Below are 26,915 nucleotides of genomic sequence, written 5' to 3' on the forward strand. Positions count from 1 at the left end.
CCTCGTCTGTCCACTCATGATTGGATCTCACCTCCCAGCTCTGTATGCAAATAAACATGTATTATTTCCATTTCCTAAGACCTGATGCTCAGGTTTTTTTTTTTTTTTTGTCGAGAGAGAAAGCGAGTGTGAGAGAAAGAGTTTTATCGTCATATGCATAGAAAAACTGTTGCACCATCCATGTGAAGGGGGGAGGCATGCAGTCTTTAAATAAGGAGTGAACAGGTGAACTTAATCAGGTAAACGAGGGTCAAAACTACAGCAAATTATCAACGAGAAAAGGGGAGAAAAGGAAATGAGGAAAGGAAAGGAAAATACAAGCAGCCTCTGTGGATATTCATGAACACTGTCAACACAAACTGAGAAATGTGGCATCAGCAGATTTGTGATAAATGATCTCAGCTTCCAGTTTCAACTAAATCAAAGGAGAAGTCAAAAGATTTTACCTTTGAAATGGATCAAACCTGGAATGAACAACCAATAACTAATCAGTCATTACAATCACAATAACACATTTAAAACATGTGCTCTTAAAAAAAATCCACATTTCTCCCAGGTGTACTGTCTTTTTAAATCTAGCATTTCTCTATATGGTCATTCTTTGGATTATAAGTCATCTCTTCTGTCTTCACTCTGGTTTTAGTAGCTGTGTGTGAATTAAATAGAGCTACAGTCTCTCTTTCTACCAGTTTATTTTTACACAACAACCTCAATTGTTCAACTCTACCTAGTAACCAAAAAAAAAAAAAAAAAATCAGCCTTTTCTGAATTTCTGTTGGCCACTTCCTGTACAGCCCATTTGTGACTGCTTCCTTTGAGCGACACACACGCAGACCGGAGGGGAAGTTTGATCAGACAGACAATTTATCAAATATTGTGAATTTTATTTCTTAAACAGAGCAAGATGGAGAAATTCATGTTGTTGCTCCTCTTCTGTCATGTCGCATCTCCAGGTAAGATCAGCAGATATAAGTAAGAAAAAAAAGACAAAACACAGGACAGAGAAGCAATAAAAAAAATAATACTAATAAAATAAGGTGAATTACAATAGAATAAATAAGGCTTTGCGATACTCGTTGATGCTTTACTGAGCACTGAGCAAGAATCTTTATTTTTTAGCAGCAGCCTGCCTGCTCAGACGGAGTGAAATGACAGCACTTTAGAGATTAGTCGAAGGATTTTATTCTCAAAGTGAGGAGAACAGTCTACATGCATGGGAGTGCCTGTCAGTATGTGTGGGTGTGTGCAGTTTCTAAGGGAAGAAAAATGGAAATAAGTAAATGAACAGTACAAGTAACTAACTCTCTAATCCGTCTTTCTAATCACAAACACATTTTTTAAAAATCTGCTATTAAAAACAACACATTTCTCCCTGGTGCACATTTTTTAATCTGTAAGGTCATTCTTTGGATTATGAGTCACTTCCTCTGTCTTGCTTTCTTTTTTAGTCGCTCACTGTTTTAATGTGTAAATCTTTGACTTTCCCAGATGCGCTTCAGGGGACAGGCGCTGTAAATTAACATCTGCTATAAACACCACGACACTTACACTGATGAACTGCTCTCACACTGTATCCGCCCACATCAAATAAACCTGAAATACAAATAATAAGAATAATAAGAATAATGGTCAGTATGAGTAAAAAATATTAGTATTATTACTAATTTAAGTTCTTACTCATTCAACATAAAAACTTTTTTTTCTTAAATATTACACTTTTCTACATTTTAAACCACATCCTTTGCAGCGGAAAAAAAGTATTTTGTCTATAAGCAACAAACTGGACAAACTGTAAATTGACATACACAGTGAGCAACAAAGAGAAGTTTATTTTATAATTCAAAAGAGTTGAAAACAAAAGATCACATGAAACTAAATTCACAATACTCTGAAGTGGTTCAGATTTCAGGCTAATATAAAGACTGTGAACTGATGATTGATACTTTCTGATTTAGATGAAAAAAGAGCAGATGAGCTTCACTTTATCGGACTTAAGTCCAGTTGCCTATGATTCATTTTTGCCCAAAGAGAACTTTATCGTGAAATATCCAGGTTTAAAATGATGTGTCATTACTGAAATTATATGTGACATCGAGAAAATAAAATCATTTTTGAGGGCAGAATCATACATTTTATTTATTTGGTTGTGTTTTATGATGACAAATGTTTCTGGTTGATAAACTGATAAATGTGAGTGACAGTTGTTCTGTTTGTCCCACAGTGCTTCACTCCCTGAAGTATTTCTTCACTGGATCGTCTGGAGTCCCAAACTTCCCAGAATATGTCTCTGTCGGTTTGGTTGATGATGTTCAAACTGATTACTATGACAGCATCACACAGAGAGCAGTGCCCAAACAGGACTGGATGGAGAAGGTCACAGGTTATCTTCCTAACTACTGGGACAGAGAAACTCAGAGGTGTCAGAATGACCAGCAGGTTTTCAAAGCCAACATTGACATCGCAAAGAGACGCTTCAACCAAACTGGAGGTTTGTTTACATTTTTCTTTCTGCTGATAATTTTTTTAATTTAAATTTTTTAATCGCAAATTGTTGTGAAGTTACAGACTAAAACTGAGGAAATGGTGTTTGATCCTCGTGGGATGGGGGACCACAGGCCTGTGGTCATCCACAACCTAGCCATTTCCCAGGTGCAGTCTTATAAGTACCTTGGTGTCTTCATCGACAACACACTCTCCTGGAGCACACATGCTGACGGCCTCTGCTGCAGACTACAACAACGGTTGCATTTTTTATGCCGTCTGAGAATTCATGGTGTTGATCAAAAATTTATGTTGATTTTTTATAAGGCTGTCTTAGAGAGTCTAATTAGGTGCAGTATCGCAGCTTGGTTTGGAAACCTCTCTGTTCAGCTTCGGCTAATTCTTGCTGCTGGAAAAATTATTGGCATTAAAGAGCACTTTTCCAGTCAGAGTATCAATGAACAGGCCACTCTGCAAAAAGTCAATAAGGTAATCAATGATCCATCACACATTCTGCACAGTGAGTTTGAGCTGTTACCTTCTGGGTGAAGGTTTAGAGTTCCTCACTGTGTGTGTGTACTGTGTATGTGTGTGTGTGTGTGTGTGTGTGTGTGTGTGTGTGTGTGTGTGCGCGCGCTGTGTGTGTTTGTTCCTGCATCTCACATGAAGCTGCCTCCTTCATCAGATCTCACTCTGGTTTACTGCAGACTCTGTCTCTGTCTCTCTCTCAGGTGTCCACATTGTCCAGGTGATGTACGGCTGTGAATGGGACGATGAGACTGGAGTCACTAATGGTTTTAATCAGCATGGTTATGATGGAGAAGACTTTGTAGCTTTTGACCTGAAGACAAAGACATGGATCGCTCCAACACCACAGGCTGTCATCACCAAACACAAGTGGGACGGACTGCCAGGTCGAACTGAGGGTTTGAAGAACTACCTCACCCAGATTTGCGTTGACTGGCTGAAGAAGTATGTGAACTATGGGAGGAGCACTCTGCTGAGAACAGGTAGACTCACCTGACCTGATGTATGTGATGGTCACAACTTTATGCCTCTTCTGTTTTTAATATGCAGTATCATTACAGTGAATATGAAACAACTTGTATGTTTATGTATTTTATAACTGTAATTTTGGCCCCTTTTCTGTTTCCTCCTTTCTTCTGTTTCTATCTCTCTGTTTCCTCACTCTCTCTCTCTGTTATTTACTCTTTTTCTCCTTTCTTTCTGTGTTCCACTTTTCCTCCCTTCTATTATTGCTCTCTCTCTCTCTCTCTCTCTCTCTCTCTCCTGCCCCTTTAACTCCATTTCTCTTTCCTTGCCTCCTTTTTCTTGCTTCCTTCATTGCTGTCTGTTATTATTCTCCTCTCCTGTCCCACCTAACCTTTTTCCCTCTCTCTCCAGAGCTTCCCTCAGTGTCTCTCCTCCAGAAGACTCCCTCCTCTCCAGTGACCTGCCATGCTTCAGGTTTCTACCCCAACAAAATCATGTTGTTCTGGAGGAGAGACGAAGAGGAGCTTCATGAGGACATAGACCACGGAGAGATCCTCCACAACCACGATGGAACCTTCCAGAAGAGCGTTGACCTGGACGTTTCATCAGTCAAACCTGAAGACTGGGGGAGGTACAGCTGTGTGTTTCAGCTCTCTGGTGTCGAGAAGGACATCGTCACCAAACTGGACCCAAAAGTGATCAAGACCAACTGGGGCAGGACTGAGATCAAACCTGAGACTGAGATCAAACGTGATGGAGGTGGGAAAGACACGTCTCATCTACTTGACTTGTAGTTCATGAGTTTTATTTTGATCGTTCTATGTTGGATTATTTCTCTCTTTATCATTTTGTTGTTATTTAGCTTGATTCAGTCGTCCAGGGTAATTTAGATTTTATTAGTCATATTGATGTTTTTACTTTCTCCGGCATTTAAAATATAATTTACATATGGCATCTATTACAAATCCCAGGTTATGTTTTCTCTTGCACTGCAGTTTGTATGGATTGTATGTGGTTCATATACACTACTCACAAAAAGTTAGGGATATTCGGCTTTCGGGTGAAATTTCAGGACCTGCATCCCATAGAAAACCTATGGGATCAGCTGAGTCGCCGTGTAGAGGCTCGGAGCGCTGTACCCCAGAACCTCAATGTCCTGAGGGCCGCCCTTCAAGAAGAGTGGGATGCCATGCCTCAGCAGACAATAAGTCGACTTGTGAACAGCATGAGACGTCGTTGTCAAGCTGTAATTGATGCTCAAGGGCACATGACAAGTTATTGACACTGACATTTTTTGTTGTGGTATATCCACCACTGTTGTTGGCTTTTGTTTCAAGAAATTGTTTGAGATGAGGAAATCACCAGTGTATGCTTCTACTTAAATGCCCTACTTTCATGATATAATATCACTGTAGCGTGAACATTTTACATTTTCCATAAATTTCACCCAAAAGCCAAATATCCCTAACTTTTTGTGAGTAGTGTATGTTCCTTCATGGTGGCATAGTTTATTTCTCTGTGGGGACAAATTTGGGTAACGTCTTTTTTTTTTTTAACTTTTTTTTTTTCCTTTTTCAGACAACCAGACAGTTTTTAACTTTGACAACAGTAAAGGTAACCACAAGTGTTGGTCAGCTCACTAAAACACATTCAACACTTTTCATATGACATCCTCTCTAAAATTGAAATACTAACAAATAAACATAATCTGATCTGATTTTAGCTCCAAGTTGTCCCTCAGAATTTCCCACTGTTGTTGTTCTTGGAACTGTTGTTGGCCTGCTGGTCCTGGTGGTGATCTGCATCACTGCAGTCTTCATCTGCAGAGAAAGAAACAATGGTGAGAGAAGAGTTTCTTTCTTCAACACAATTCAGTTTTTAATTGTTAACACACCTGCCTGTGACACTTTGAGTACTGTTTGTGTTCTTTAACCTAATATTTTGTGTGTGGTGCTTCTGGTATTGCATACTCCATGAAATGTAAATCTTCAGAATACATTTGTCATTTGTAGTAATAGTGATGCACATAATAGAGAATGTTCTTCTGTTTAAATATGAATTTTAATTTGTTCATAATTGTCTAATTCTGTAATTTCTTGTTTGTATTTCAGGGTTTGAAAAAGCAAACGGTAAGTATTCGGGGGCCTGTTGCACAAAACTAGGATAAGGGATTAAGCCGGGATATCTTGGTTATCCTGGATTAATTTATCCTTGATCCGGTTGCACAAAAGTAGGATAGTGGATAGCAGGATATGTTTTGATATAAGTTACCATGGAGATATATTCTGTGGAGCTAGCCTGCTCCAGACCAGGCTAAGTTCCAGGATTTATTTAATCTTATCCCTTATCTCAGTCAACAGTCACCACAAACGGAAACTAAACGTTATTCCACTGCCCACTACGCATTGTTATCACATCGACACCTTCCTAAAATAATCGCCTAAGTCATTTTTTCAGGTTTTTCAAGAGACACAAAAAAATTCACCAAAAATTAACTATGATATTTATTGATAATTTCACTCAAAAATGTTATATAAAAAAAGATGACTACTAAAAACAATGTCAGTCAATTATGTAACATAACAGAAATAAATGACTTAGGCAAATTTCTGAACATGCCTTTGTTGACTTAGGCAATTGTAATATGTTATATGCCAAAGTTATACTAAACCTCATCACTTACCAATTGAGGATGAGCCCTGGATCATTGAAATAACTTCACTGGCAGAGAAAATTTTCTTTCTTCTTGATACCGCTGCCATCTTGAAATGCTTAAAATAGCCTAAAAACGTTTTTTTTTTTTTTTTTTTGCCTTAGGCAAAAATAAAACTACCAAAGTCACAGTTTTTGCACACAAGTGATTTAGGCAGTTATACTTCAGGGGTAGAATGGCATGACCTGTTCTGATGCTGGTGATTTCACCAGAGGTGGCCAGCATCAAGAGGAGATGATTTAGGCAAAAAACTTGTTTTTGACAAAAAAAAAAAAAAAAAAAAAGACTTAGGCGATCATTTTAGGAAGGTGTTGAAACTAGACCCCCTGTCATTATTTAAACATTTGTGATCATTAATTTGATGATAAATGATGATTTTAGATGTTGCAATATTAGATAATTTACAGTTTCCCATAGACTATAAAATACACATCCCATATAAATATACATCAAAGAGTAACATGACATTCCTTTATTGAATAAGGATAAATCAAAGCAGGTAAACAATCAGCTCCTTCACACAGTGACTCTACATGATAGAAAGCACAGAATCAAAGCATATTATACAATACAAGAATAAAGACACATTCAAAGGTCTGTATGTAATACACCCTGCATGTCTGCACACTGAAATAAATGCAGGACAAATCCATACACAACAAATGAACAGACAAATGAATGGATGCAGTAGCAAGCTTGTATACACACAGTATACAGCCCAAACGACATAAGAGGCAAAATCAGTTTAAATACAATTAAACTTTTTTTTTTTTAATTCCTCTGCCAATGCAGGCCATATTTAACTGAAATTCACAGTATGCATCTCTGCCACTGCAGGACATATTTAACTTAAATTTAGAGCATGCATGTTAACTAAAATAATTTAACACATGTTGGTCCCTGAGCAGCCGACCACTGTAGTCATCAGGGAAGATGCAGGATTGTCTCAGTCTGTGTGTGATGGCACTCTGGGGGCCCTCTCCTTCCTCAGGCAGGCCACACTGTGGAGGACAGCACAGGCCACAGTGATGTCACATGCCCTCAAAGGGCTGACCCTTAAGTCCTAAAGACAGTGAAAGCACCTTCAGGAGGCCAAAGGTCATTTCAGTCCTGGCACTTGTCCTGGCATGGGCAGGACTGTAAGGCCTGCTGTGCTCCCTGGGGGTCTGTGGTGTCAGGAGAAAAGGCTGGCAGGTATACCCCCTGTCCCCCAGCAACACACCAGAGAATTCACCTGTCAATACAAAATCTCATCATCACAACCTCATAAATAGAGTGACATTCTTGACACAGCCATGATGTAAAAAGTGGTTATTAATAGAGGTTGTGTGGCTCACCTTGTGATAGGTGCTGATAGATTCCAGAGGTCTGAAAGACTCGGGAGTCATGGACTGAGCCAGGCCACTTTGCCACAACATTGCTGATCAGACAGTCAGCATTGCAGACCATCTGAAATTATAAGATGAAGACTATTAAACCAATCAACGCACATCACAAGCAGTGTACAGTGTTCATTAACTGACAATATCAAAAAGTCATGTTCACCTAAACATTAATGCTGTGAAAGGATTTCCTATTCAAAAAACCCACCTGATGGGCACCTGAGGGGGATTTTATCTTGATGTGCATGCAGAGGAGCATGGAGCATGAGGAGCAAATATAAGGATAAGATAAGAGGAACTTTATTTATCCTAAAGGGAAATTCAATTCAGTCAGTGAGCTCATCTATTTATCAAATTGTTATACAGTCTGATGGAGTTGCATTTACGCAATTTTACTCACATCTGCAGTCAATTTCACTTACAATTTCAACTGATTAATAATCAGAGTACAACTACGTTTTCGGAGATGTTAATTAACTATTTGGATTGTAATTGTGATGGTTTCAGCGGAACAGTGAGTGTGTATTTGCGTACTACTTACGCATTCAGGCGGTCTGCAGTACTTTTCCACGCTTTCTCTCGTTGTTGATAACAGTGGCCGTGTTGTCCTTCTTTTTTATTTGATCTTTCACCTCCTCGTAAGCCTCCATAAGGATTTCTGCCTCAGAGGGGGGGAAATACGCTGCTCTCGCTGCCATGGTGGATCGGTGAATCTGTGATCGATGGCGGGGTCTACTGAGGAAGCCGCGTGCGCGCACTTATCCAGGATAGGTTTCAGCTGGCTTGATGAATCCATGTCTGCTGATCCTGGCTTGGCGTTTGTGCAACCAATTGAGCCTGGACGCTCTTGTTTTGGATTCGTTGAGCTCGGCTCACTCACTTATCCCGGATGTCTTAATCCTACTTTTGTGCAACGGGCCCCTGATGCTCAGTTTGTTTGTTTTTTTGTCGAGAGAAAGTGAGTGTGAGAGAAAGAGTTTTATTGTCATATGCATAGAAAAACAAACTGTTGCACCATCCATGTGAAGGAGGGAGGCAGTGCAGTCTTTAAATAAGGAGTGAACAGATGAACTTAATCAGGTAAACGAGGGTCCAAACTAGAACAAATTATCAATGAGAAAAGGGGAGAAAAGGAAGTGAGGTAAAGGAGGTGAGGCAGGTACCAAGGTGCATTCCGATGAACTGTGAAGGACACTACATAGAGTGGAAAAGGGAGTGAGGGAGTAAATAAATACAGAAATGTGGTTTCTTCAGTACAAAGATAATTTTTTTATTGTTAGAAATCAGAGCCTGAGGTCCGGAGCTGACGGCCTTACTGACGCTGTAACAGATACGCAGAGTGTGTTGATGGTGAGGCGCTCAAAGTGAAAGCCGGTCCGGTCCAGAGCAGGGGGCTATTCCATGAAAGCAGCTAAAGAAAGCTGCGCTTACGTGATATAGCCTGGCTTGAATTAGCGTCAGCTTTCACTAAAGCCTCAACCCGTTCCACTAACGCGACTCAGCCGCGTCAGGTCAGCGCTAATTCTAGCCACGTGTGAACAAGCCTCAAGTGCGCGCGTTCACGGGGCACATAAGCAGCCCAGAACAGTCGATTGTCGAAACGAACGTACAACTGTCTCAAAAGGAGGGGAAAAGGAGAGCCTCGACATTTTCAGCGGCGGAGCAGACACTGCTGATGGAACTATATGAAGAATATAGAGAAATCATCACAAACAGGGCCGGTTTTTGGCATAGGCGGTATAGGCAATTGCCTAGGGCGCCATCTGCTGGAGGGGCGCCGCTAGTGGCCAGGGGGGCGCCGGAAGCAGAATTGTTGACCGGCGCGACACCGTCGGGATATGGAAATCAAAAAACTGGAGAAGGAAGTAGGCTAAGTAGCCTATAAATTTAAACACAACAGAAAGCCATGGTTTGGACTGTATTTAATGCTTTCATTCTTTGTCTTCACAGCTTGAACAAAATGATGATTATTGAGTTTGTTTTGTTGTTGTTTTTTTAATAGTTAATAGGCTAAATGATTTCAAAACTTAGGAATTTACATTACATATGAAATTATAGGTAGGCTACATGTAAAAATCCAAATATAAAGGGATCATTCAAAAAGTGGGATGACCATGAATCCAATTGGGATGAACTGAAATATGTGTCCTTACGTCCCTCACCTGTGTCAACTAATCTATTGGCTTCGGGCAGAATAGAGGCGGGTCATCGCAAATTGCGGGTGGGAAATAAAATAAGACGTCTTTTTTTATTTAACCTCATGTTCTTTTCAACCCTTTTATGTTCAACGCTTGTTGTTGCATTTGATGTATGACTTGTGCTATATGAATAAAATTTGATTGAGTAATTGATTGTTTATTCGGTTGATTTCGGAGACTGACAGTGATAACACATGATTTTCATTAGGTTTATTTTTATTAAGTAAACACGTACATTCATGCTTGGTCACATTGTGGGAAATAGGCTAAGTCTGAATTTATATTTCCGAACACGGACATGGTGCTACATAATTAAATTTGAACTTAATTAAATTGAATATGTGATGCCGGGGCAACAATATAGACGTGACGGAGCCGTCATTTGGGGGTCTGTTTGCGTCCGTCGGACATTCTCTGACAGCAGCTGAGCTAAGCTTGGCTGTAAGCCTGCCACGGAGCAGGCTAGTTCTGCTGACTAAGTTGCCATGGTTATTGAGCTGCAACTCATATAAGCCACTTTGATGGAACGGAACTCTCACTTAAATTAGCGAGACTCATCGAAATAAGCCAGGCTATCCCATTAGCCAGCTTGATGGAATAGGCCCCAGGACTGATGCTGAAGCTGCTGTGTTTTGCTGTTTTGTTCTCAGTGAGACATGAACAGAGGCTGCAGCTCCGACTGACACTCAGCAGCTGGAAGGAAAATACAAGCAGCCTCTGTGGATATTCATGAACACTGTCAACACAAACTGAGAAATGTGGCATCAGCAGGTTTGTGATAAATGATCTCAGCTTCAGTTTCAACTAAATCAAAGGAGAAGTCAAAAGATTTCACCTTTGAAATGGATCAAACTTGGAATGAACTACTTTATTTTTTTACTTTTACTTTTATTATTTTTTTAAATCTAGCATTTCTCTATATGGTCATTCTTTGGATTATAAGTCACTTCTTCTGTCTTCACTCTGGTTTTAGTAGCTGTGTGTGAATCAAATAGAGCTACAGTCTCTCTTTCTACCAGTTTATTTTTACACAACAACCTCAATTTTTCAACTCTACCTAGTAACCCCCCAAAAAAATCAGCCTTTTCTGAATTTCTATTGGCCAGTTCTTGTACAGCCCATTTATGACTGCTTCCTCTGAGCGCGACACACACGCAGACCAGAGGGGAAGTTTGATCAGACAGACGATTTATCAAATATTGTGAACTTTATTTCTTAAACAGAGCAAGATGAAGAAGTTCATGTTGTTGCTCCTCTTCTGTCATGTCGCATCTCCAGGTAAGATCAGCAGATATAAGTAAGACATAAAATAAATAAGATAAAACACAGGACAGAGAAGAAGTTAATAAAATAAAATATAATAAAATAAAATAGGGTGAATTCCAGCAGAATAAGGCTTTGCGATGCCTTGTCGATGCTTTAATTCGTAGTCTATCACACTCTTGAGTCACATCATCATTGCGTGTGCGTGTGTGTGCGCGTGTAGGGAAACCCCGAAAAGCACTGAGCAAGGATCTATATTTTTTAGCAGCAGCCTGCCTGGTCAAACGGAGTGAAATGACAGCACTTAAGAGATTAGTCGAAGGATTTTATTCTCAAAGTGAGGAGAACAGTCTACATACATGGGAGTGCCTGTCAGTGTGTGTGGCTGTGTGCAGTTTCTAAGGGAAGAAAAATGGAAATAAATCAATGTACAAGTAACTAACTCACTAATCCGTCTTTCTAATCACAAACACATTTTTTAAAAATCTGCTCTAAAAAAAAAAAACAACAAAAAAACATTTCGCTCTGGTGCACATGTTTTAATCTGTAAGGTCATTCTTTGGATTATAAATCACTTCTTCTGTCTTCCCTCTGGTTTTCTTCTTTTCCCTCTCTCTGTTTTTGCTGTTAATGTTTTTGATGTAGAAATAAATGATTGTTGTGCTGTTTTTCTCTTTGTAAGCGGCTCTGCGTCACTAAAATATTAGAGCTTCAGTCTCTCTTTCTACCAGAGTTTAGTTTTATTTTCGCTTAACAACCTGAATTCTTCAAATCTGCCTAGTAACCAATGACGTTGCAGCCTTTCAGATTTTTCTATTGGTCAGTCGGGTTCTTGTCCCGCCCAGTTGTGACGTGAGGCTCATTAGACAGACTGCGTCCTCTGGTCGAGACACAAGCGGCCAGCGGGGCTGAGAGGAAGGTTTCACCGTTCAGACTTATTGATTTTTGTCAAATTTATTTCTTTCTCAAATCAAGATGAAGGAGTTTATTTTGTTGTTCCTCTTCTGTCATGTTGCATCTCCGGGTAAGATCACATTTTAAATCTCTCCTCTAATTTCACATCAAGTTGCTTTAGTAGATCTTCATATCTGACTTTGATGAGACCTGTGTCGGCCAAACCGCCAGTAAGAAGAATAAAAACATTTTAATATTCCAGATATTTGTTGAGTCCAGGCTGGAATGGGTGTGAATTTTAGTCTCTAACGAATAGAAAAAGATCTTTAATGTGCACAAGTGGAGATTTGACTTCTGCTGCGCAAGTCCATATGAAATTAGGAAAATGACATGAAATGAGAGAAAACACGAGACATTAAAGAAGCAGATAAAATATAATAAAAATAAAGGAATGATTAGTTAAAGCCTGTCAATTCTTTAATTAATAGATCGTCATACTTTCGATTTGTGTGACCGAGCTTAAGCCGTGTTCACACCGGACGCGATGAACGCGATGAAATCGCGCGTCACGCGACGATGGAATCATTTATTTCCCCAATCGCGTCTATCGCGCGATGGACGCGTTGATGCGAACCCGCCCTCCTCTCTCCCTCCTTCCTCTCCCTGATGTAGGTGTCCCGCAGACTTTTCCATCTGTGGCGACACACATCCACTGACAAGACGCACACACGTAGCGAGACAGATATGCCGGGTTAACGTTACCGCTAGCATGGCTAATAGTAAATTACATCCAATAGCTGCATTAGCAACGGACACATATTCGCAAAATTTACCGGCACACGGCAGCCCGGCAGCCCGCACAGGGCAGCCCGGCAGCCGGCACAGGGCAGCCCGGCAGCCCGCACACGGCAGCCCGGCAGCCGGCACACGGCAGCCTGGCAGCCCGGTAGCCCGCACACGGCAACAATAATATTGTCCTCCATTTTTCGATTTCCTTTGGCAGTTCTTGACATAGGTGACGTAGGGAGAATATCAACACTGATTGGCTATCGCGTCAAAGCATCACGCGATGTCGCATCAAAAGTTGAAATTTTTCAACTTGCGCGATGAGGCGTTTGACGCGATAAAGCGTCCAACGCGACGCGATGAAGCGTCCAACGCGACGCGATGAAGCGTCAACGCGACGCGATGAAGCGGCATCGCGTCGCGTGTATCGCGCGAAACGCGCCGCCCGACCCGAAATCGCGCGTCATCGCGTCTTTGCATTGACTTTTAATGTAAACTTGACGCGCGAATTCGCGTTATCGCGTCCGGTGTGAACACACCTTTAAGCCGTGTTCACACCGGACGCGATGGACGCGGTGAAATCGCGCGTCACGCGCGAAACGCGCCGCGTGACCATGGAATCATTTATTTCCCCAATCGCGTCTATCGCGCGATGGACGCGTTGATGCGAACCCACCCTCCTCTCTCCCTCCTTCCTCTCCCTGATGTAGGTGTCCCGCAGACTTTTCCATCTGTGGCGACACACATCCACTGACAAGACGCACACACGTAGCGAGACAGATATGCCGGGTTAACGTTACCGCTAGCATGGTTAATAGTAAATTACATCCAATAGCTGCATTAGCAACGGACACATATTCGCAAAATTTACCGGCACACGGCAGCCCGGCAGCCGGCACAGGGCAGCCCGGCAGCCCGCACACGGCAGCCCGGCAGCCAGCACACGGCAGCCCGGCAGCCGGCACAGGGCAGCCCGGCAGCCCGGCAGCCCGGTAGCCCGCACACGGCAGCCTGGCAGCCGGCACACGGCAGCCTGGCAGCCTGGCAGCCCGGTAGCCCGCACACGGCAACAATAATATTGTCCTCCATTTTTCGATTTCCTTTGGCAGTTCTTGACATAGGTGACGTAGGGAGAATATCAACACTGATTGGCTATCGCGTCAAAGCATCACGCGATGTCGCGTCAAAAGTTGAAATTTTTCAACTTGCGCGATGAGGCGTTTGACGCGATAAAGCGTCCAACGCGACGCGACGAAGCGTCCAACGCGACGCGACGAAGCGTCAACGCGACGCGACGAAGCGTCAACGCGACGCGACGAAGCGTCAACGCGTCGCGTGTATCGCGCGAAACGCGCCGCCCGACCCGAAATCGCGCGTCATCGCGTCTTTGCATTGACTTTTAATGTAAACTTGACGCGCGAATTCGCGTTATCGCGTCCGGTGTGAACACACCTTTATTGTAATAGTGTGCGATACCAGACTGTGTGCGTGCGTGCGTGCGTGTGTGTGTGCGTGCATGTTACCAGCACAGTCTGAGTTTTTAACAGTACCAGTGAGCGCCATGTGAGGGCGCTGTGTTCATGTTGCAGCTGAAGCCAAACGCCTTCCCTCTGCGCTCACACTGACTGATATGACGCTGATCTGCTCAAACTTGTTCTCATCTTTAGCTTTTTCTTTCTTTTCTTTTTTTTTTGTGTTCAGCTGTGTCCTGTTACAGTTTTCTGTTTTCACTAAATGTGTGTTTTTTGTATCTTGTTGGACTCAGTTCACCTCCTGATTTCTTTTTTAGTAGCTCACTGTTTTAATGTGTAAATCTTTGACTTTCCCAGAAGCGCTTCAGGGGACAGGCGCTGTAAATTAACATCTGCTATAAACACCACGACACTCACACTGATGAACTCCTCTCACACTGTATCCATCCATATCAAATAAACCTGAAATACATAAAGAATAATTGTCTGTATGAGTAAAAAAATATTATTAAAGGTGGAAGTAACTAATTACATCGTTTTATTTTAATCTTTCATTGTACTTTTAGTATTTTTAATAATATAAATTTTGACTCATTCAACATAAAATCTTTTTTATTTAAATATTACACTTCAGCATTTTAAATCATATCCTTTGCAGAGAAAAAAGTATTTTGTCTGTAAGCAACATAAACTGGACAAACTGTAAATCGACATACACAGTGAGCAACAAAGATAAATTTATTTTATAATTAAAAAGAAGGAGCTGAAAACAAAAGAAACTAAATTCTCCTTTTCTGAGAAGTGGCTCATTACCTTTTAGGAGCTACATTTCATTTCACTGAAGCAGATTTTTCAACAGTTTCTTTTTTTAATATCAACAATGCAGGACAGCAACGTATGTCTGTAATTAATAGAAATATAAGACATAATTGTGAACAAATAATCACTTCCATTTATTAGATATAAAGATTGATATTTAGATTTGTTGCCAATAAAATGTGATTCATATATTTTAAACAATACTCTCAAGTGGTTCAGATTTCAGGCTAACATAAAGAGAGTGAACTGATGATTGGTATTTTCAGATTTAGATGAAAAAACTCCTGGAATTACTGAAGAGCATTTGAAAAGTTTCACTTTATCTTGAAATATCCAGGTTTAAAAATTATGTGTTTATGATTGAAATTATTTGCGACATCAAGAAAATAAAATCAATTTTGAGGGCAGAATTATGTGTTTTATTTATTTATTTATTAAAATTATATAGGTCATAAATTTCAGGGAGAAAAATATTCTGAAAATGGAATACACTTTTTTTGCGTTGGGGGAAAAAAAAAATAACACTTCATGTATTTCACATTTAAATCTGAGAATGTGTGAAAAATGACTGCGCTTTTAACAAAATTATTGAAAATTGTCCACAAAACACTAATATGTCGTTATTGTTGTTGTTGTTTGTCTTTAACATGAATATCAATATCAGTTTTGATGTTTTTTGCCTGTAGTTGTGGAACAGAAACGATATTTTCTGTTGTTCAGGCAGTTGGTTGTGTTTTATGATGACAAATGTTTCTGGTTGATAAATTGATAAATGTGAGTGACAGTTGTTCTGTGTTTGTCCCACAGTGCTTCACTCCCTGAAGTATTTCTACACGGCTTCGTCTGGAGTCCCAAACTTCCCAGAGTTTGTGGCTGTTGGTTTGGTTGATGATGTTCCAATGAGTCACTATGACAGCAACACACAGAGAGAAGAGCCCAAACAGGACTGGATGGAGAAGGTCAAAGGTGATGATGCTGGTTACTGGGACAGACAAACTCAGATCTCTCAGGCTGACCAGCAGACCTTCAAAGTCAGAATTGACACCGCGAAGAAACGCTTCAACCAAACTGGAGGTTTGTTTACGTTTCTCTTTCTGCTGATAAAATGTTTTTTCATCACAAATTGTTGTAAAGTTACTGACGTAGCTTCACACACACACACACACACACAATTTCTCTCACACACACACAAACACACATTTTATCACACAACTTTTAACTCTGTCTCTCTCACACACACACACACACACTCAAACTCATACACACACGCGCACACACACATAAAACACACACACACACATTTTGATCTCTCTCTGTTGTCTCTCTCTGTCACACACAGAAATCATTCTCTGACATGTAATTTTACATACAAACACACACAGACACACACACACACACGCACACACGTACAAACACCCACACACGCACACACACACACACACACACACACAGACATACAAACACACGCATGCACACACACAATCATCACAATTTCTCCCTCTCTCGCTCTTTCACACACACACACACACACACACACACACACATTCTTTTCACACACACACACACACACACACACACACATTCTTTTTTCACACAGACACACACACACACACACACACACACACACACACACACACAAACCTTCATCACAATTTCTCTCTCACACACACACATAAGCAAACACACATTTTGTCACACAACTTTTAACTCTGTTTCTCACTCACATACACACAAACACTCACACACACACACACACACACAAACTCACACACACACATACAAACACACACACACACAAACTCATACACACAGACCCACACACACACACACACACACATTTTGTCACACAATTTTGATCTCTCTCTGTCACACACATCTTCTGACATGTAATTTTACATACAAACACACACAGACACACACACACACACACGCACGCACACACACACACACACACATACAAACACACACATACAAACACACGCATGCACACACACACCTTCATCACAATTTCTTTCTCACACACACACATCTAAACAAACACACATTTTGTCACACAACTTTTAACTCTGTCTCTCACTCACATACACACAAACACACACACATACACAAACTCACACACACACACACACACACACATACACATACCAACACACACACACACACACACACACACACACACATTTTGTCACACAATTTTGATCTCTCTGTTGTCTCTCTCTCTCACACACAGAAATCATCCTCTGACATGTAATTTTACATACAAACACACACACACACACACACACACACACATACAAACACACACACACACAAACACAAACAAACACACACACACGGACACATACACAGACATACAAACACATGCGCACACACACACAATCATCACAATTTCTCTCTCACACACACACATATAAACAAACACATTTTGTCACACAACTTTTAACTCTGTCTCTCACTCACACACACACACACACCCGCACACACACACACACACACATACAAACACACACACACATTTTGTCACACAATTTTCTCTCTCTCTCTCTCTCACACACACAGAAATCATCCTCTGACATGTAATTTTACATACAAAAACACACACACACACTCAAACACACTCACACACACACACACACACACACACACACACACACATGGTGGTGGGCGATATGACGATATATATCGTAGGTACGATAGAAAAATGTCTATCGCGTCATTTCTCTTCTATCGTTTCTATTTTATCAGTTCAAGCTAATTTTCCCAGTGTCGGCTGATGTGAACGTGTTATTGTTGTCACTGGTCGCCAATATGCACTCAGATTATGACACAAACAAGAATAAAAAACTATTTTCACAAAGAAGATACCATTCTGTGGACTTTGCAACACTACGCTGCTTTACGTTATTCACGTGGTACCACACACACACGGGAATACAACACACAACAACACACACGGGAATACAACACACGACAACACACACGGGAATACAACACACAACAACACACACAGGAATACAACACACACGATCAAGCAGAGACATGAAAACATGGAGGAGGAAGAAGGCGTAGAAAATGCATCATTCTCACAGCCGACACCGACGGAGCCCCAGGAGCCCAAACCGAACTTACACCGAGAAGAGGGGGTACGTCTGTGGTTTGGCTACATTTTGGGTTCAAGGCCTCTGACACAGAGCAGAAAACCGTGATGTGCAAACTGTGCCACAAGACCGTCCCCTCGCCTGACGCCAACACAACAAACCTCTTCTGTCGCCTGCAGAAGAAACACGAGAGGGAGCACACACACGTTCAAAAGTTGCGTGTCGACAAAGAAAGAAGTGAAACAGCCGGGCCAAGTCGGGCGAAGAAACGCTGCTACACTCAACAGAAGCTGCAGGGGTCTTTAGCGCGAGGCTCACCGTGTGAGAAAAATTCACGACGCCATAAACAACTCAGTGATGGCGTTAGGCGTTTGCTCTGTAAAGGAGCTCTCCTGATTGATCTGGTTGACAAGCCGGTCTTCAGAGAGCTCATGGAACCAGCCGATCCACGGGGCAAAACACCAAGTCCAAATAAGTTAAACAAATAAGTTACAGATTGTAGAAACTGGAAGTGGTGTACTACTAAAATATTTTTTTTTTATTGCCGTTGTTTACTTTGTGCACTTGTCATTGTCAAGAAAGCATCATAAAAGTGCACTTTAATTGTTTATTTTGATTATTCTTGGAATTGTCCAGTTAAGTTGGATTTTGATACCAGTTATTTAAAATGTGATTCCAGTACATTTGTGCAAAAATGTGGAGGCTGTGGTTGATCTTCCTCTCTGCCTCTTCTGTTTATTTTATATTGTTGTCCTCCTGTGCAGCCGTCTCATTTGTGACAGTTTTGTTTAACGTCACTTCCAAATAAAGTGAGAAAAGTCAGCAGTTTCTGTAGTAGGATGTTGTAGAGTACGTTTTCAAGTTATTCTATGAAAAACTATAACGTGGTATATCGTGGTCTGTCATTATCGTGATATAAAATGGTCCATATCATGATAGAAGATTTTTTTCATATTGCCCACCCAACTTTTAACTTTCTCTGTCTCACGCACAGTTTTTTTCTCTCTCTCTCTCACGCACACGTACACACACACACACACACACACACACACACACACACACACAAACAATCCTCTCAGACAAATTTACATAGAAACACACTCTCCGTTTCTGTTACACACACACCTCTCTTTTTTGCTCTTTCTCATGCACACACACATTATTTTTTTACACACACGTCATCACAATTTCTTTCTCTCGCTCTCTTTCACACACACACACACACACATTCTTTTTTCGCACATGCACAAATACACAAACACACATACACCATCACAATTTCATTTTGTCACAATTTTTGTCTTTTTGTTGTCTCTCTCGCTCTCTCTCTCTCTCTCTCTCACACACACACACACACACAGAAATCATCCTCTGACATGTAATTTTACATACACACACACACACACACACACACACACACACCTACAGGTGAGCAACATGGCCAAAAAATAGAATCTTAATTTTTTTCCAAACTTTTCTCGATTAATATTTTTAATCTAGGTTTTTTTTTAAATAGATTTTCTTGTTTTTCTCTAAACAAACTAAAAACAGATGAAACAATTAAAATCAGTGATTTCTTCATTAAAACAACAAACATAGTGAGTGAGGCTGTAACAGCTCTTCATGAAGAAACAACAGCAAGGCTCTCATTACTGCACATAACACTTTATATGCATATAAATATCAGCACTGAACAATTAATCAAAACATGATCAAAATCACAACATGGCCAAGTGTCATATCCAAATCACAGCAGCTGCAGTTTGGTGGTAAAGGTCAAATGTGTGACAAAACATTGTTGTAAATAAAGTTTGGACTACAAATCATTTTTCCCAGATGTAAGAAAACATGTTTGTCTGGTACAGATCCCAGAAAAAAAAAACATTATCGTCATTTTAATATGTTTTTCTGTTCAAATTAAAATTATGATGAAAAAATATAATTCCCAATGAATCATTTTTTTTTTTACAATATCAGCCCTAATAAATCAATATAGATATAAATACATAAAAGCTGTTTCATTGAGTTTGTAATGATCAATAGCACAGTGGACATGTTCACGGCTTTTACTGTGAAAGGAAGTAGCAGGAGTGACACACACACACACACACAGCTCATGTAACTGTTTGCAGGTCGCTGGTCCCGTTCAGGATTTGTATTTTTAAACAATAAAATTAGTCGTTCTTATATTTTGTATTTAGTTGACAGTGAAAGAGGAAGTCGGCCTCTGGCTCCGCCCCCTCAGCTGTCATCCAGTCGTCACATGTTGGTTGGTTTGTTAGCAGACAGTTTTTTTCCTCTGCTCCCTCCTTCCTGTGTCCAGACTGTGTTCACTGAGCCTGAACCTGCTCAGGATCCCACTCGGCTTCTTCTCTCTGACACTCGACTCACTTTCTTCCACTTCATCATCACTTTTCAGGCGCTGAGAGCAAATCTCATTTCCTGTGAGTTTTAGTTTCAAACAGTCATTCTGACATGTTTTCAATGATGTGACTGACTGTGGTGTTTGTCACAGCAGTGCTGCTCTGACAGCAGTGTGTGTTAGTGTTTGTCCCAGCAGCAGCTGACACAGGCCGCTCTTTCCTCGGCTCAGTTGTTGTGGTTTGGACAGTTTGGAGGTGAATCACATCCTCTTCAGGACGTGATTTGAAAAACCTTCAGAGCCGTCAGTTCCCAGTGAACATCTGCCTCATGGAGCCCTGTGAGCTCTGCTTGGTGTTTTCCTTTGACTTTTCAGAGCCAGTGGACAGACTTCAGCATGTCGGCTCTCTGTTGGCTGCTTTGTCCCTTCTAGTGTAGCTGTGGTGACGAGTGGAGCCCAAACCTCGCCTCAGACAGAGCCGTGGCTGGATTAGACCTTCAAAACGGTCACACCAAACTGGAAATAAAACAGAACTGACTTTTCTTTTTCCTTTTGTGTTGAGTATAAACTCTGGACAAAGCTCTTTAAAGTCAAAACTCTGCAGGTTTTGTTTTTTTTAATATTTTAACTCTCTGTGATGTTGAGTAACGTCATTAAAACAGTTTGAACACATTTTCAAACTGTATGTAGTGCGCACAGACACACACACACACAGACCAGCCATCATCCATCAAAATGTTTTGTTTTCACACTTTCAGCTGTTTGATACTGAACTTTTATTTCTTTACACACCTGGCTGAAACACACACACACACACACACACACACACACGCGCATTACTAATACTGAAACTACTGGATGTTGGTCTAATTTTCCGATTCAGTGTTTCTGTCTGTCCCATAATAATCAACAACAATTTTACAGTTTATCACCATTTAATTACATTATACTGTGTGTGTGTGTGTGTGTGTGTGTGTGTGTGTGTGTTCTTGCATCTCACATGGAGCTGCCTCCTTCATCAGATCTCACTCTGGTTTACTGCAGACTCTGTCTCTGTCTCTCTCTCAGGTGTTCACATTGTCCAGAACATGTACGGCTGTGAATGGGACAATGAGACTGGAGCCACTGATGGTTTTTATCAGTTTGGTTATGATGGAGAAGACTTTTTAGTTTTTGACCTGAAGACAAAGACATGGATCGCTCCAACACCACAGGCTGTCATCACCAAACACAAGTGGGACGGACTGACAGGTCAAAATGAGTTCTACTTCAGCTACTTCACCAAGGAGTGCATTGATTGGCTGAAGAAGTATGTGGACTATGGGAGGAGCACTCTGCTGAGAACAGGTAGACTCACCTGACCTGATGTGTGTGATGGTCACAGTTATGTTCATATGCCTCCTATGTTGCTAATGTACAGTATCATTACAGTGGATTTGAAACAACATATATGTTTATATATTTTATAACTGTTACAGGGTTTCCTCCAGGATTTTTTGAAACTGTGGGGGAGGGCTTCAGCGTCATCGTCATAGCGTTGTAATATTTTTCTTGGTGGTGCAGGTGCAGGTGACTGGAGGGGTTGTGCCACCCAGATTTGCTTCTCTCCGTGTAATTTCCCCAGACATACGTTCATATTCCACACAAACACAACATTTCATTCAAATTATGTCAAATTCCACGATATTCTGTTAAAAACAGATTATATTTTATTTAGCTAATTCCGCGATTCCGTCAGCGATTCCGTGATAGCTGAAATTATAGGGCCCTACAATGTTAACATTAACAATAACATTAGGGTCGTTTTCACAGGCTTGAACAAAAAACTGGATTAAATTTAATCTTGCCTAGGTACCTTTCTCTTGCCCTTTTCTCTCCCTCTGCGAGCGCGCAGCAGTGGAATGACTCCGGTGTTCATTTTTCCAAAATTAAGTTAATTGCGGTGTAGTGTAACATTTCATGATATTTAAATTATCATTTCAAACTCTGATTATAGTAAGTATATGTGCGCAAATATAAGCTATATATATATACACACACATATATATATATATATATATATATATATATATATATATATATATCACCCCCCCCCGTTGTTTACTTTTTCTCCTTTCTTTCTGTCTTCCACTTTTCCTCCCTTCTATTTTTTTGCTCTCTCTCTCTCTTTCCCTCCCTCTCTCTCTCTCTCTCTCTCTCTCTCTCTCTCTCTCTCTCTCTCTCTCTCTCTCCAGAGCTTCCCTCTGTGTCTCTCCTCCAGAAGACTCCCTCCTCTCCAGTGACCTGCCATGCTTCAGGTTTCTACCCCAACAAAATCATGTTGTTCTGGAGGAGAGACGGAGAGGAGCTTCATGAGGACGTGGACCACGGAGAGATCCTCCACAACCACGATGGAACCTTCCAGAAGAGCGTTGACCTGCACGTTTCATCAGTCAAACCTGAAGACTGGGGGAGGTACAGCTGTGTGTTTCAGCTCTCTGGTGACGAGAAGGACATCGTCACCAAACTGGACCCAGAAGTGATCAAGACCAACAGGGGTAAGACTGAGATCAAACGTGATGGAGGTGGGAAAGACACGTCTAGTCTACTTGACTTGTAGTTCATGAGGTTTCTTTTGGTTGTTCTGTGCTGGATTATTTCTCTCCTTAACATTTTGTTGTCATTTAGTTTAATTCAGTAATCCAGGGCAATTTAGATTTTATTCGTCATGTTGGTGTTTTTACTTTTTCCGTCATTTAAATAATTTAAATAATTTACATATGGCATCTATTATAAATCCCAGGTTATGTTTTCTCTTGTACTGCAGTTTGTACGGACTGTATGTGGTTCATATATGTTCCCTCATGGTGGCATAATTTATTTGTCTGTGGGGACAAATTTGGGTTTTATATATATATATATATATATATATATATATATATATATATATATATATATATATATTTTTTTTTTTTTTTTTTTTTTTTACAATGAACCAGTCAGTTTTTAACTTTGACAGCAGTAAAGGTAACCACAAGTGTTTGTCAGCTCACTAAAACACATTCAACATCTCCTTTTCATATGACATCCTCTCTAAAATCCTAACAAATAAACATATTTTGATCTGATTTTAGCTCCAGGTTCTCCCTCAGAGTTTCCCACTGGTGCTGTTGTTGGAGCTGTTGTCGGCCTGCTGGCCCTGGTGGCGATCTGCATCACTGGAGTCATGATCTGGAAAAAAAATAAAGGTGAGGGATGAAGAGTTTCTTTGTTTATTACAATGCCAGTTTTACTAGTTAACATACCCTCCTGTGACACTTTGTGTACTGTTTGTGTTCTGTAACCTCACATTTTTTATATATGGTGCTTCTGGTAATGGCAAACTCCATGAAATGTAAATGTTATCTTAATAAATATATTTATTAGAGCTGAAACAATTACTCGAAGTAATCGAGTACCTCGATTCTTTTTTTGCCTCGGGTCATTTTTCCTGCCTCGAAGAATCGCTTAATAAATAAATAAATAAAAATATAAATCCGCTGTGTTTTGCACGGACTATTTTTAATGTGGCACAACCGAGCGTTAGTTTTTCTCCTCCTGCGTTGCTGTGTGCTCATGCCGAGGTGTGTGTGTGTGTGTGTGTGTGACTGAGGAGCACACACCCACCGGTGCTGTCTGAAGCGTAGCGCGGCGAGAACAAAGTTAAAACAGCAGCACGCTGACATAGATTGTGTAACTAAGTGAAGAGTTGCCACTCCGCTATATTTTCACTGACTAACAGCAGCACACTGGCTTAGCTTGTCTATTCAGAGAAGAGGTATCACTTCGGCTTATTTTTCAATTTATGTTATCACATGCATACTACTGCTCATTCATTGGTAGCTGAATTGTTAGGTCTGTTTGATAAGTAATTTAAATTTTTAAAATAATAATAATTTGTAATATTGTTAAATTTTAAAAAAGCCAACATGATGCAGGTCAAAGACTAAAAAAAGACTATTGACTAAAACTAGACTAAAATACTTTGTAATTTAGTTGACTAAAACAAGACTAAAATACTTTGGATTTTCTTTGACTAAAACTAGACTAAAATGCCAAGACTTTTCGTCGAGTAAAATGTGACTACACAAAAAAAAAATACAAGTTGACTAAATATGACTAAAACTAATAAGGGCATTTGACACAAGACTAAGACTAAAACTAGATTGAAAAATAGCTGACGAAATTAACTCAAACAGAAATGTGTTAGAATATTAAAACGAACTATTTCATTCCAAAAACCGCGTGGCATGCAACACGTGGAGATAGATTTGTTGCATTGCCACAGACATCTGATTACGGCCACTGCTGTTATATTAATTTCCAATGCGATGTTGTGCTCTTCATTTTAAAGTTATTGGTTTAGTTATAGTTGTATGTATAGGGAGCAATTTTGCGACTCGCGCTGCGCCTCCAAACAGCCATGCCAAGACGTGTCCGTGACACACACACACACACACACACACACACACACACACACATGCGCACACACACAATGGACACACTTGCATTTAGTTTATAAATGCACAGCCACGAACCTACTGTATTATGTCCTTTAATGCAATACATTTGTAATGTTATAGTACCATATATATATTCATAATTGCTCTTTATCTTGGCAAAAACGCATTTTATCCAATTACTCAATTACTCGACAGAATTTTTGGTCAAATACTCGATTACTAAAATATTCGATAGCTGCAGCTTTAATATTTATATCTTAATAAATACAAAAATTGTAATTGTAATGTACATAATACAGTTGATTAATCCTCAGTTATTTACAATTAACTAACACTCTAATTTTTTGTTTGTATTTCAGGGTTTAAACCAGTAAACAGTAAGTATTTTGCTCTAAGAACAGAAATTCTTTTTAATTGACAGTCCTGTCAAATTAGCATATGTTGATAGTGCTTTGTATTTATAAATCAGAAGGACAGACACTCATAATCACTCAGCAGTAATCGTTCACGACCAGTTCTGTTCCTCACTTTGTTCATTTCAAATTAAATCATCTCTCTTTGTGTTGTGTTTGTAGCTTCGGACGGTTCGGCTTCATCTGTCGATGGTTCAGCCTCTTAACTGAGCACAGTGAGTACCTCATCATGTACTGGACTCCTGAACTGGCAGCACATTCACAGATATATAAGAAGATATTCTTTCTTTCTTCCCTAAATAATGGATTCCTGTGGTGTGAAAACACACTTTAGACTTGTGGATCACTTGAAGTTCATATTTCAAATTCAAACAGCGGTCATGATAAAAGTTTTTATGCTGTTTCTTATGTGGAAAAGCAGATTGCATCACCGCTTCAGACACAGATCTTAATATCTCATGATAACTGAAAGCAAACAGATGAATCTGAATATTTTACCAAGCCTGTCTGTTCCTCTGTCCTGACAGGGAGAATCAGTGAAGACAAGACGGATGGTGGATTTCAGGAAGTCATCAAGGCATCAAAAAATATTTTTCTTTCTTAGAGAACATGTGCACTAAATTAAATCAAAAATGCACATTAACTGAGCTTGTTTTATTGAAAAATGATATTTGGGAAAGTTTTAAGACAAAACAAATTAGTTAAAATTGCTTTGATCCACTGGCCAAAAAAAAAAAGAAAATGTTTTCTATTCATTCATCATGTAAACTATTCAGGCTCTATCCTTGTCTCTGCACTATATTGTGTTTATTATCAAATGCAGATTTTCTTCCTTAAATGAGCGACAGTCTGAATTGGCAGAAATATGACTACATAGAAATCTGTATCAGTAACATCAGCAGAGTAGCGCTGGGCAATATGGACAAAATCAAATATCAGTTCTTATTTTCAAATACTTCATTATCGATATTCTGACGATAATGTTGGGATGACTATTGTTGCTTTCACAAAATCTTCACACAATGATATGACCAGGCAGGTTGAGGGAAACAGCTGCAACCCTCTAATAATTTCAGAAAACTCCATCCCTTTACTTTAATGAAGCCTTCAAGTTTCTTATCTGGTGAAGTGGGTTTTGTTGTTCAGTGAGCAACACTCGTCAGATGTTGTGTATAGATGTAAAAATGGGTAAAGATGAATTTGACATTAAATCCAGTTTTGTGAACTGTATTTCCTTGCACAGCGTTACACTTTCCTCTTGTTTTTCTGGAGCTGCTTTTATCTTTTATTTGACTGCTTTATTCTGTGGCTCTTATTTGGTCGCGGTCATTTGGGATTTGATTTGTTTTACCACATTCCACTGTGTGTGTGTGTGTGTGTGTGTGTGTGTGTGTGTAGGTTTTGTATGACATCCCCTTTGTGTGTGCACTATGTACAGAATATGGGTTTGATGATTTAATAAAATGTGTCTGAAATGTTTCCGTTTCTTTGTTTTTGCATCATAGTTTTAGAATAAAAAAAAATGTTTCATGTATTCATGTAATGGTAACACACAACAAT

The 26,915-nt window shown here is 40.0% G+C and overlaps 1 protein-coding gene across 2 annotated transcripts; it reads left to right on the plus strand.

Moving 5' to 3' along the window:
• The first annotated feature begins 849 nt into the window (after window positions 1-849).
• LOC115368059 (major histocompatibility complex class I-related gene protein-like) lies at window positions 850-26,574 on the plus strand. 2 transcript variants are annotated; one of them, XM_030064021.1, is made up of 9 exons: window positions 850-953; window positions 2,222-2,488; window positions 3,213-3,491; window positions 3,886-4,233; window positions 5,053-5,088; window positions 5,198-5,314; window positions 5,586-5,603; window positions 25,518-25,570; window positions 25,883-26,574. In XM_030064021.1, the coding sequence occupies exons 1-8, from the start codon at window positions 905-907 to the stop codon at window positions 25,559-25,561; spliced, it is 1,158 nt and encodes a 385-aa protein (XP_029919881.1). In that variant the 5' UTR covers window positions 850-904; the 3' UTR covers window positions 25,562-25,570; window positions 25,883-26,574. The 2 variants fall into 2 exon arrangements, with proteins under 2 accessions (XP_029919881.1, XP_029919882.1); XM_030064022.1 differs by lacking the exons at window positions 850-953; window positions 2,222-2,488; window positions 3,213-3,491; ... (2 more) ...; window positions 5,198-5,314; window positions 5,586-5,603 and adding exons at window positions 10,909-11,045; window positions 15,809-16,075; window positions 21,530-21,808; ... (1 more) ...; window positions 23,575-23,688; window positions 25,302-25,319.
• The last annotated feature ends 341 nt before the right edge of the window (window positions 26,575-26,915 follow it).

This window comes from Myripristis murdjan, chromosome 11, assembly GCF_902150065.1.
Source record: "Myripristis murdjan chromosome 11, fMyrMur1.1, whole genome shotgun sequence".
NCBI lineage: Eukaryota > Metazoa > Chordata > Actinopteri > Holocentriformes > Holocentridae > Myripristis > Myripristis murdjan.

What these genes read in the sequence shown, in the direction of transcription:
- LOC115368059 (XM_030064021.1), top strand. Translation starts at nt 905, where the DNA reads ATGGAGAAATTCATGTTGTTGCTCCTCTTCTGTCATGTCGCATCTCCA. An exon ending in TGAGATCAAACGTGATGGAG is followed by an intron (nt 4,234 to 5,052) that starts GTGGGAAAGACA and finishes TTCCTTTTTCAG; the next exon opens with ACAACCAGACAGTTTTTAAC. An exon ending in TAACTTTGACAACAGTAAAG is followed by an intron (nt 5,089 to 5,197) that starts GTAACCACAAGT and finishes ATCTGATTTTAG; the next exon opens with CTCCAAGTTGTCCCTCAGAA.